A 13206-nucleotide genomic window follows, 5' to 3' on the forward strand; every position below is an offset into this window, starting at 1 on the left:
TGATCACCATGACTACTAGTACAGAAACATTACGGTGTTTTTTAGTCATCGTAAATAGGAAACTCTTCTTATTCCGTTGAAGCTGTTGTTCATGTCTGATGAAATACATCTGAATCTCTCACTCTACCTTATCCCAACTCTGTGATGACAATTTCTAATAAAAATATGCTCAACCCATTAACTATGTTAGTTAGGGGAATTAGCTTTCCCACTGCAATCAAAGTATTTTTATTTACCATTCATTTAATGACTGGCAGCACAAACACATGTGTTTAGGTTGATGACTTCTGACAATCAGATTGTCCTGTAGTGGTAAAGTAGACGAGGGAGGGGACACTAGTATCCTGAATTCAAGGGGGAAGAAAAATGTAGATATCAAGCTAATTTCATTAGCTTGCATTCAAATGATGATTGATTGCTTTGTCAGTATTGTTATCATGATACTTATGCCATTAAAGCTAGTTAAACTGAATTGAATTTATTTGATTTCAATTGAAAATCACAGGAGATTAGCAGTTTCTTAAATATCCATACAACTCCATGTGGCACTAAGTGTATATTAGATGTTATCATCAACGTAGGATTTAATGCATTGCACTCAATATGCATACATTTTTATATAAGGATATTAGGTGCAACTTTAAGGATGAGGGACTCACAACACTTCAGATCTAAGAGGTCTGTAAAGAATTATTTGCAAAAACTATTGCACGGCATTGTAGTTCAGATCAGAGGTCAATGATGCAGCTAATTTTCACACATTAGTAGGTGGATTGTTTTCAGGAGGACTTTATGATGACACAATAGGTCATCTACTTGATCTCTATTATAAATGTATACAGACATCAGAGATCAATGTATTACTGTTTGATGATCATATGGTCAAACAAATATGTTTTGCTGTGAACACAATCGCTTACACAGAAAAAAATTATTCAAACCAAAATACTTACTGACTGTGATCCTTGTTGTCATGTTGTTGTATCTGTAAGTATATTCAGCAGTGATGACTCCTTTGTTGTCCACCTTCAGCTGCATAGTTCCACAGTAGTAGAGGCCCTCATCAGCATGAGTGATGTTCTTGATCAGCAGGTCATAGGAATCTGACGAAAAATTCCTCTCGAATGCAAAACGAGGAATTTTTGAATTTGCCCCATCTTTCAACTGATCAGCAAGTGTTTCTAGGACAAGAGTAGGTTGGTTCTCATGGGAACAGTTCCTGAACCACACGATGTATACTCCTTTTGATATTTTGCAATCGCAGTAGACAGTGATGTTGTCTTCAGGTCTGGCTGTCACCTCCAACACTGATCCAGAAATCAAATGATGGCTGCAGGAAACAATTCCTAGAGTACAAATACAATTAGAAAAGCACCAATGATCATTTTTAGAGGATTTCTAATTTCAGAAGGTTATTGCTCAACAGAACAGCACTCAAACTGCAAGCACAAAATAATGTTAAGAATTGAACCTGTCAATTAAAGATAAAAATTAAAAAATTTAAAAAAATCAGAAATTACCTGAGAAAAATAGCAGAAGAACATGCAGCCCGTCCATGTGTGATGATGACCTGATACTAAAAGACAACCTCACGGGTCTTACTCACGGATGTTGTGATCTATTTACACTTTTCCTTTAAAGGAAGCGTATCTGGTGATTGGCTAGTTGAATGGAACATTTTCTTCTGTGGTTGCTACTTTGAGTGCAATGATCAAAGAGCAACTTCATGGTTGTTGCATTGACGTCAANGGAGACTAGCCTCAGGCAAATATGCACTCGGCGAAACAGACAATATAGCCCCGCGTATGGCAAGACAAAGGAAATTATAATTACTGCTACAGAATGCCAGCACAGCAAAAACAAGCTGTATTACAATTAGGCAAATAAGCAAAATACAAGACCCAGAGAGAGAGCAGAAACTTAACTGTTGACAGGGGAATGATGAGGGACAGGAGGGATGGCAGAGGTGGCATGTGGCATGGCCAAGGGAATGGCAGAGGCAGATGCTGAATCTTGGTGGAGGTGTACCGATCGGAATCCAGGGATGACCAGGTGGCCAATGCAGGGAGGCAGAAGGTCCAGGCATGTAGCAGACGGGGAGTGTTAGGAATGGAGTTGTTCAGGTGTCGGAGTAGTGGTCTAAGTCACGCTTTTATGGCAGCAGGTAGAGTCGTTGCAGGTGGACCACTCCCTGCCTCAGGTGTGTTCACTCAGGTGATTAGCCAATTTGCGAGCACCTGCCAGCACTCCATGCACACACGCCATGCTCACGCCCACCCAAGCAAAGGACAAAGAGAGAGAAAGGAAGGGGAAAGGAGAGATTGCCACTACACCACGCTGGATGTGGAGAGCTAGTCACTGCGGCCCATATGCTCTCTTTTTTCTTTTTTTTTGTCTCATCTGACCATAGAACTTTCCTCCAGAAGGCCTTTTCTTTGTCCATGTGATCAGCAGCATGGCTTCCTTCTTGCATGGTAGCCTCTCAGCCCATGACAGTGTCTCAGTGGCAGCAGTAGCATGTGTTTTCTTCCTGATCGTGGCAGTGACACAACTCCACCACGCACTTTATACTTAGAAACATTTGTTTGCACAGATGATTTTGTGATCTGTTGTTGCTTTGAAAATGGCTCCAAGTGACTTTGCTGACTTGTTAAGGTAAAAGATTAGTTAGTTCTGTTCTGTGCTCCTCAGACTTTCCAGTTGTACTGTTTGTGGCTAAGGCTGATGAATGCATCAAATGGGCCATTTTTGAATTGGCTCAGAGAAGCCAGACACTGTGGTCAATGGTAATCACTCACAGGAAGTAAAGAGGCCATGTCACTAAAAAGAAAATTGATAACCACAGCTTTTTAGATCACCAAAATTGATAATTCAATTCGGTGTATGTACATTTTCGACCGAGCAAATGTTTTCATTTTTCCAAAAGACATATATTAAATTGATTAAAGAAACAAAATGCATGATTGTTTTTTTTTTGTGACAAAGACACTTGTATTTAAATTATTCCATCACAGAAAATGTATCTTGTAATGGAGAAACATGATTCACCACAACACCATTGTCTGGCCACCAATCTTCTGCTTCAGTCTGTCTACATGTTGAGTTCTGTTTGTTGTTGTGGGTTTCCTGTGAGCCTGTTGCTTACAATATGGACTGTTGAGGTTATCTTTATTGTCAAGACTGTATTATCTTGTTACATCTTGCAGCTGCATGATGTGGTCAGCCAGTACAAAAAAAGCTAGGGTGGGGCTGTGTGGCAGTTATACAAGAAGAGCATGACAAGGAGGAAAGAATGAAAAGCACATGTGGTTCATGACATTAACAGAGTGGGCAGTTGATACAATATCATCTGCATTAAATTAAATTGTTCTTTTTTGTTTCCTTTTACATTTCATTGAAAATGTGTTTAGCTCAATTGCTATTGTCAATATGATTACAGGTTTGATTATTTCTTTTTGAAAAGGAGTCAGAAATTTCTACTAATGTTTCCTCAGTGCAGTCTTGGTGATGTGCTTCAGGTTGTTGGCCTGCTACAAAGCTCAAGCTTTACTTCAGTCTGAGCTCACATTCAGTCTGAAGCAGGAGTCTTTTTCAAGGTTGACTCTGGTGAACAATCTCATGTTCTCTGCCAGACACATCACAACAATGCTGCCACCATCCAGCCTGACAGCAGGCAGGGTCTGTATCAGGCTAAGAGGGATATCTGGCATTTGTTGACACATGGCATTTAGTATTCTTACCAAAAACTTGTTGCCTTATCAAACAGCATTTTCAAATTTCTTCAGACTCCAGAATTGGATCATATTAATATTCTGATCTTGCTTCCAAATGCTGCAGAGGGCTGATAGTGTTCATAGTGATGGAGCCCACTGGCATCCATGAAACTTTTAGTGGTTTATCAATCTAGATTATTAGCCTAAAGCTTGATGCACATATTTAGATACAAGGGAACAATATGTACAGTTACACAAGTAACAAGGAAACACAACTACTGTTTGTAATATTATGTGCTACAGTTTGTACCCCATTGAACACTGAATAGCTAATCTCAACAAAACAGTAAAAAGAGGAAATCATGTAATTTTCAAGGAAATAAAATGAACTTTGAAAAAAAAACAAAAAACAAAGCTTACACCAAAGCACCAAACAATTCATAAAAAACACCATCAAGGAAACCCACCCCAACCTGAGGTGACTGTATCTTGGCTGTACAATAATTGTTTACAAGTTGTTTGTGCTTCAGATACAAGAACTCGCAGTCACAGTTTATCTTCTGTTATGACCTTTCTTTGTGTTATCACAGCAGGTCTGTTCATGAAACCACATTCTCCATCTCTGCAAAAGAGTGCACTGCACCAGAAGTGTAACCAGAGCAGATGTGGTCAGTAATCTCTCTTAAAGTCACAAAGATGCAGAACAATGATACGAAGATATAACTGTAATCATTCATTCTGTTGCTCTGCAGAACTGCTAAATTCGAAATAGTTTGTCCGGAAGAGTTTTACACAGATTTTACAAGTTGTGTTTCTAACAATCCTACAATACTGAATACTGCTGTGATGCCCCTCCCATAGTGTTGCAGGCTGTCCCAGGTTACCTCACAGAGTAACTGGCCAGAATTGAAGAGTTGCAGCTAATTCAGCTCACCTGAGAAAGTCAAGAGTGTAAAAGCTGGACCATTTGCTCACTCTTTGTCTCTTTCACTAACTGCATCTGTCCCCCAACGACCTCTCATTCACTACTTGTACACCGAGTGCGTACGTGAGTAAAAACTGAACAGATGGTGTCACTGTCAACAAATTACTGTACATCCACATGCACAGCACCACTCAAAGGCTTGGACACACCTACTCATTCAAGGAGTTTTTATTTTTTCTACAGTGTTGGAAAATACTGAAGCCATCAAATCCATGAAATAACTTAAATAAACCTAAATTATAAAGTGAGCAAAATCTCCACAGACTTCATTGGTTTGCAGTTAATTTTCTGCGATTGATCGAACATCAGTTGTGTTATTCTGGGGTTATTGCTGGTATATAGCAAATAACTCTAGTCAACTAGTCATCCGCACTGTGGCAAGAAACATCTAATGACATTGAGATGAAAAATAAATAAATAAACCAAACAAACAGGACATTGCCTTAGAACAGCTGTCATGTCTCAGTGCAAACTCTCTACCACTGTGCAACACACTGAGCTTAATCCCAGAAGTGAACTTCAAGCTGAATTGAATAAAAGCAACAAGAAGAGTCTCGGTCTAGAGGTTTCTGAGCAGATAGTCAATTTTTAATTAGTTATTGAAGTAGTGGAAAGAACAAAACATACAAGATACATGTGTTTTGTAGTAAATCCATAAAAAGAAAGAACAAAAATCCAAGTAGACTGTGATGGTCAAACTGTAATAACTATGAAAACTCAGACACTATGAATCTCAGACAATCAAAAGTGAGTGACAGCAGCAAAGGTCCTGTGGCTCAAGTGAACACTGCAAAGCGCTTTGTTGTGGAAGTTGTGGAAGTTACAATGCACAATTTACTCTAAATGCAGACCATTTACTATTCCCTTACACCCTGGAAGTTTTGATGGCAGAATATGTGCTGAAGTCTGAGCTCTGGGTTTGCTTCCTCTTTGGTCTCTGTGATGGTTGACGGATATCCAGGGCAGCATAACACACGTCGTCATCCTAAGATTTCACAGTTTTTATTTAGAATCACAACCATGTGGTTTTGTAAAATAATGTGTAAAGTATTCAACATAGTAGATTGACAACAAGCCAACAAATCAACACAAGAGCAAGAGATCACTGAGGAGCGTAACTGTACAACCAGGGACTTAGTAAAAATACACCTGTGTCTTCACATGTCAAAATATTCACCATTAGAAAGGTCTGTAAACATGAACACTGATAAATGTGCTGCTGTTATTTACCTGTTTTCCTTGACTTCTGCTCTCATGTCTTTTCTCATCATCCTGATGTTTTGTTGCTGCAGAAACACAAACAAAACTTATTTTGAACATGAAGCATCAAACATATTTGTGGCCATCAGGTCAAGTTGAAAGACAGAACATCCAGAATCACATAAATACAAAGAATATTACAAGTATAATGCAATGAACTGAGGAAAGACGGAAAGTGACAAATATACCTGTTTTCTGGCAAAGCTTGTAAACCAGAAGAGAGAAGAGAGAAGAAAGAACAGCAACAGCTGGACACAGAGAGAAGAGCAGCTTCCAGCACACATCACAGTTTTGCTCAGTCTTGCAGTTTTCTTGGATTTCTTGATGAGGCCCAGTGGAGTCTGGATCAGACACAAAGTTGTGCCGATTAGCTCTGAAATACTGCATTGTATCATAACACATGTTGTTAACAGCCACTCAGACAATGTCTGCTATGTCATATTTTTAGATCCATAAACAAAACACAAATACCAGCACAGTCTGATCACCATGACTACTAGTACAGAAACATTACAGTGTACAGTGCATTCAAACTGTTCTTAATAATAAACTAGAAGTTAAAAACGATCTAATTAGCACCTGTTTGTAAACATCAAATGCTGTTTGACTGCAGAAGAAAAATATTCTTCTACCCCTGGCAGTCCCCCTTTATGTTATGTTATGGTATCATAAAATTGTTCAGATGTTTGATAAAATGCAGGTCAAGGTGATCAAAAGCACCAAATCTGTACAATGTGAAACAGTCCAACTTCTAGAGAACACTGGCTTGTTGCTAAAGTGCAGGTTAAGTGGTGATAACAAATCACAAGCATTTATTCAAGACAACACACGTATGATTTGACTGTGTTTGCATTGCAACACCACACTGGGTAGAGCTTCCCTTTGCTCTCAAAACAACCTCAGTTCTTTGTTGCTCCACAAGATGTTGGAAACATTAATTTGAGATTCTGCTCCATGTTGATTGCATCACATACAGTCTGCAGCTTTTCACGCTGCAGATTCATGCTGTGACTCTCCTGCTCTATCTCATCTCAACTCTGCATTGCTCTGTTGCACTGTAAAAAAAATAATGTTTGGGTTCAAATAGTTCTCTTCCCAAATATTTTTCAGTTATGACAACTTCTAAACAGATTATGCTCAAACCACTCACTTCATTAAGTTGGGAGAATTAGCTTTTCCACAATCAAAAGACATAATGACTGGCAGCATAAACACGTATTTAAGTCAATAACTCTTAAAAATCAGGTTGTCCACACATAGTGTTAAAGTAGATATAGGAGGAGACATTAAATCCTGGTTTCAAGGTGAAGGAAAATTCAAACCAATTTTATTAAGATACCTCAATTTGAATTTAGCTGTAAATAAACTTGTGGAGAAATTGGAGAAATGGAAAATTTGCAACCTTAGTTTATCTATATTATTAAAACAGGTTTTCGGCTCATGAAACCAGCTGTAGATGGCTTACAGAAGGTTACCATTAGATGACAGTCTATTGTTACCTTAAAAGGATGCACATTGTCAGCAGAAACACTCTGTAGTGTTCAAACGATGACTGATTGGTCTTAAGAAACCCAATACATGTCATGAAAAATGTGCTACTGTTTGAGGAACATTTAGTCAAATATTTACATTTTGCTATGAACACAATTACATTCACAGACAGAAAACTCTGACAAAAATACTTACTGACTGTGATCCTTGTTGTCATGTTGCTATATCTGTGAATATATACGTCAGTAATGTGGTCTTTGTTCTCCATCTTCATCTCCTCAGTTCCACAGTAGTAGAGGCCCTCGTCAGCATTAGTGATGTTCTTGATCAGCAGGTCCCAGGAATCAGAAGAAAGGCTCTTCATAAGTTCAAAACGAGGTTTTGAATCAGATTTCTGATTTTCCGTACTTTCCCACAGTTTTCGATCATTTAATTTTAGAACAAGAGTGGGTTGGTTCTCATGGGAACAGTTCCTGAACCACACGATGTATACTCCCTTTGATATTTTGCAATCACAGCAGACAGTGATGTTGTCTCCAGGTCTGGCTGTCACCTCCAACACTGATCCAGAAAACAAATGATGGCTGCAGGAAACAATTCCTAGAGTACAAATACAATTAGAAAAGCACCAATGATCATTTTTAGAGAATTTCTAATTTCAGAAGGTTATTGCTCAACAGAAAAGCACTCAGACTGCAAGCATAAAATACTTTTCAAAATGGAACCTAAAAATCGACATTTAAATTTTAAAAACAACAACAAACAAACAAAAAAACATTCAAATTTACCTGAGAAAAATAGCAGAAGAACATACAGTCCGTCCATGTGTGATGATGACCTGGAGCTGAAAGACAACTTCACGGGTCTTACTCACGGATGTTGTGATCTAGTTACACTTTTCCATTAAAGGAAACGTAGCTGGTGATTGGCTAGTTGAATGGAACATTTTCTTCTGTGGTTGTCACTTTGAGTGCAATGATCAAAGAGCAACTTCATGGTTGTTGCATTGACGTAAAGATTGAACCAGATTTTATCAGAAGAAAGTTTACGACAAAACCAACCAACTCCAGCTGAGTAGTTTGGGACTGGACGCAGCAAACTTTTTGTTTGGACCAACAATTACACACTGTAAATTATTACCAGGGTTTCAAAGTATTTAACTGTAATATTTCACAATAAATAACTGTTTTATCATTTTACATTCTTTAATTGTAATATTCACAATAGAATACTTAAATACGTAAAAATCAATGCAAGCAGGGGTAATTACAGTAAGCTTTGTATTACCAGGATATTACCAACATTTTACTGTATTATTTCACAATGAAATACTGTATTCAGTCCATATTCTGTGATAACACAACAAATTACATTAACCCCACGGCATTGTGGGAGTTGGCTCATGCCTCGTTTTTTGACAGTCACATCCTCACCTAGCCGGAGCCAAGCAGGGGAAAGTGAAGCTACGCCAGACTCTGTTGAGGTAATTTACTCTCCTTTTCTTTCTTTTCTTTAATGATAGTTTGTCTGTTTTCATTCAATATTGCTCCAGCACCGTTAAATGTGATTGCAGACAGTCTGAAAAAACAAACGATGTTCTCTGTTGCACCAACACACACATTTGTCCGTGATATATTTTGTTTGTGGTTGAAATGTGTGTGTGTGTGTGTGTGTGTGTGTGTGTGTGTGTGTGTTTCATATGTCATTTTTCTCTGATGCCAGGTTGTCACTGCAAATGGCAAACTGCAGTCTGCTACCAAAGGACTCTACTTTTTGATGTAAGTTATGAGTTAGTGGATTATTGCTACTGTCATGCTGCTTGTAGCTTGCTAACTTGCTAACTTCCTCGTTTAACTGCATGTTCCTAGTGATGCTACACTTGAGCGTGTCTGCTCGAGTATGTCTCAAACAAAGACTCAGAAGCGTCGCGAGAATTGTCCTGAGACGTCGTGTCAGCATGACAAAAGTCACATGACCACACCAGTCGAGGCCTCGCCACGTCATCGGTTTGTGTCGAGCAGCTCGCGGGAATTTCAAAGAGGTCGGGCTTGTCAAGCTGTCAAAGCTTTAAAATGGGTGTCAGTGCCTTAGAAAATCGTGGGTTTTTGAGAGGAGGAGATTTTGCAAGCGATTTTCAGACATCACATTTTGATTACAGATTGAGGGAAAGCATCACATTTGCATTAGCTTACATTAAATAACATTTAGTTGACAGACATTTATATAGATACACTTAGTGGACAACTAGTGGCAAACACATAGAACTGATACTACATACACTCACAGACATACACACAGCACACACACCTTCACATACAAATACACATATAGATATACATATACTTAGGTTTATATATATATATATATATATTATACTGATAAGTGTAGAAAGTGTTTGAGAGGTTGAAAGTGAGTGTGTGTAGAGTGTGTCTGAGAGTGAAAGGTATGATGTGTGAGTGAAATAGAGAGGAAGGAAAATGGAGGGAGTGCCAGTGCCTAAGAGAGCACGTTCCTATGCATGGGAACACTTTGACTTGATTTACCCCAAAAAAGTCAAGTGTTTGATTTGTGCTCAAGAGCTGACTTATACCAGCAACACTTCCTCAATGTTGAGGCATTTGTGCTCCAAACACCCAGAGACAACGCCCAACACAGCTGCTAGTGGTGGTGGTGGTCCTGCTCCTGGTGGCTCAGCAAACTATCAAGGTAGGCCTGTGAACTTATACATAAGTAATATGCTAAACACTGTGAAAGTAAAAAAAAAACAACTTTAAAATATAAGTAATTAACTTTCATATTATATCTTTTTAGGGAGGCAAGCTGAGCTGGATGAGGCACTGGTGGGCGTGATTGTAATGGATGCCCAGCCATTTTCATTGGTGGAAGACAACGGTTTCAGGGCCTTCGTGCAGAAGCTGGACCCCACGTATGTCTTGCCAACTCGCCAGATTTTGAAGGCATTGGTTGAAAAAAAAAGAGCAAAAGGAAAAAGAAGATGCCATCAAAGCAATGTAGAAGGCAGAAGCGGTTAGCCTAACCGCTGACATGTGGTTATCCATTACTATGGATGGCTACCTTGGGGTCACCTGCCACTACATTAATGAAAATATGGAGCTAGCAAGTGTTCTGCTCAGTGTCGGCCACTTTAAAGGATCTCACATAGCCGAGAATTTAAAAAATGCTTTGGACTCTCAGTTGACCACATGAGGTTTGAAGCACAAGGTGCACTGTGTCATTACTGACAATGCATCGAACATGCAGTTGATGGCAAAGATGATGGGACTGAGAAATGTGCCTTGTCTCGTACACAGCCTGAATCTTGTGGTGAAAAAGGCTCTGGAACAAAGTACTACTTTAGCCGATATCAGGACCAAGGTGAGAAGGATCGTAGCGTACTTCAGATCCAGTGTCAAGGCCAAAGAGAGGCTCTGTGACATCCAGAAACAACTCGGGAGTCCAACACATAAACTCATTCAAGAGGTCGACACCTGGTGGAACTCAACATGTTTAATGTTGCAGCGGCTACATGAACAGCGTGAACCTGTTGGAACCACGGTCACATCTCTGGCTGCTGACATCCCTCCCCTCTCCTGTTATGAGTATGACATCATTAATGAGTGTGTCGAGGTTCTTGGCCCTTTTCATCTTGCTTCAACAGAGCTTTCATCTGAAAAGACTGTTTCAGCATCAAAAATAATTCCAATTATCTGAATGGTTCAACTGACAACTAAAGCAAGAGATTTGAAAAGTACTACAGCAAATGAAGTCACTCAACACCTGCAACACTTTTTGCAGAAAAGGTGCCATGTAGAAGATATTCGTGTCCTGGCAACGGCGACTATCCAGAATCCCCGCTTTAAAACTATTGCCTTTGGAAATGCAGCAAATGCACAAGACGCCGTTGCCAGGATAACGGCTGAATGTGCTGGAATCGTGAGGACTGAGAGAGCAGTGCCATCAACATCACAGGTGCGCTATATGTCCTTGTTTGATTTGGTGTGCGATGCATATACATAAAAAGTAGTTTATACTGTATCTACTTTATCAGTCTGTGACTTCAGAAGCGTCAAGATCTGCAGCAGCAGAAGACTGTGATAGCCTATGGGACCTCCCGGACAGCCGAGTTGGTTTGTATTGGCCTCGAATTACCATCAGCATTATTTTCTCATGACGTAGGCTTATTGTCACCTAACTTGTTTGTTTCAGGTGCAACCCAGAGCACCCAGAATGCGACAGCAGATGCAACAGTGGAGGTGCAGCGGTGTCTGGCTGAGCCCTACCTCTCCAGCGGAGAAGACCCGCTTCAATACTGGAAGATATGTGCCACCGTTTATCCTAACCTTTACAGGCTTGCAAAGCTATATTTACACATGCCAGCCACATCGGTGCCTTGTGTGCGGGTCTTCTCCAAAGCTGGAGAGGTAGTGAGCCAGAAGAGGAGCAGACTGAAACCCAACATAATTGAAAGATTTTGTTTTGAAATAAAAATCTATAAACTTCTTAAAGTTGCATAATTTCCTTGAAATGAAAATAAATTAAAAATACTTTATTTATCCCAGACGGAAATCGAGTTCAACAGTAGCAGAACAGTGATGAAATGAATGCATTGAAAAATACTATAGATCTATCCCAGAGGGAAATTACAAACACAATCACTATCCCCGTTGCACAAGCACCCATATTCTACGACGTTCACGTTTACAAAAACAGCTGTTGCTGCAAGAGTTTCTGTCATTACAGATTAGTGTACTTTAAATTACACCATCATCTTATGTAGCCTAACCCAATATCACCTAAAAGTCCCCTTTAATCATTTATATTCAAGACAGAAGAAGACGGTAACACAAGGTTAGAAACGTATCCTTTATTGAACTCTTAGTCAAAGATGAGACACTCTGAAACAGAAAGACGTGAAATGAGGACACGCTGTCAATGCTTCCCTTTTAATGCGTCACACACCCACAACCAGCAGATGGAGCTCTTTGATTGTGTCAAATGTTTTGACGCAATGTGTCGCTTTCAGGCAGCTGTGTCAAACTGACTCGATGTTTCACAAGGCCTCATTTTCGCCATCCCTACATGTTCCAGGTTGTTGTGAACTTTGGAGTGGATATAAATGGGTTGACCGCAGTTTAGGGCTGCAGCGGGTCGGTAAAATCAACGAGTTTCATTTTCATTCATTGTTTTGGGCAATCCATGTGTCACTCAGGTGGCAGAGCAATGGCTGCACCGGGATCGTCTGTTAGCTAGCCGCACGCACGCTGTAACGGGACTTTACAAACACAACACGTGTGTGCACAGCCGGTCCCGTCGGAGGTAACGGAGACCGGCAGTGTTGAGATACTGCTCCAGAAAGCGCAGCTGGACCTGAACCACTGCTAAAAATATGTACAGATATGTGTTGGCTTTGGTTTGAGCCTGCAGTAACATCTACAGCTGGTTGCCGGTTCATATCACGGTGAGGACACCAGAGATCTTTCTACATGGAGTTTGCATGTTCTCCCCATGCAGAGTGGGTTCTCTCCGGGTTCTCCGGCTTCCTCCCACAATCCAAAGACATGTTGAGGTTAATTGGTGATTCAAAATTGTCTGTAGGTGTGAATGTGAGTGTGCTTGTCTCTAAGTGTAGCCCTGCCATAGACTAGCAACCTGTCCAGGGTGTCCCCTGCCTTCGCCCTAAGTCAGCTGGGATAGACTCCAGCGACCCCCTCCCCCCGCGACCCTAGTGAGGATTAAGCGGTGTATAGATAATGGATG

At 40.1% G+C, this 13206-nt stretch overlaps 1 protein-coding gene across 4 annotated transcripts in view; it reads right to left on the minus strand.

The window, feature by feature from the left end:
- The window catches only part of LOC103353180 (uncharacterized), a 24708-nt gene extending 16404 nt beyond the window's left edge, over nt 1–8304 (minus strand). Inside the window, exons 1-5 of one of the 4 annotated variants that reach the window (XR_519991.1) lie at nt 8238–8304; nt 7645–8049; nt 6147–6299; nt 5929–5984; nt 5438–5683 (exon numbers count right to left, since the gene is read on the minus strand). Coding sequence is in view for 3 of the 4 variants with exons in the window: in XM_008276020.1 (XP_008274242.1) it covers nt 5564–5683; nt 5929–5984; nt 6147–6299; nt 7645–8049; nt 8238–8274 (771 nt within the window). In the remaining variant the exon portion in view is untranslated. Of the gene's footprint in view, nt 1–953; nt 1347–1520; nt 1588–5264; nt 5684–5928; nt 5985–6146; nt 6300–7644; nt 8050–8237 lie in introns of those variants that run through there. The other 3 variants (XM_008276020.1, XM_008276019.1, XM_008276018.1) reach the window with 3 other exon arrangements.
- Between the last annotated feature and the right edge of the window lie 4902 nt (nt 8305–13206).

Source organism: Stegastes partitus, unplaced genomic scaffold (genome assembly GCF_000690725.1).
Source record: "Stegastes partitus isolate 25-593 unplaced genomic scaffold, Stegastes_partitus-1.0.2 Scaffold63, whole genome shotgun sequence".
NCBI lineage: Eukaryota > Metazoa > Chordata > Actinopteri > Pomacentridae > Stegastes > Stegastes partitus.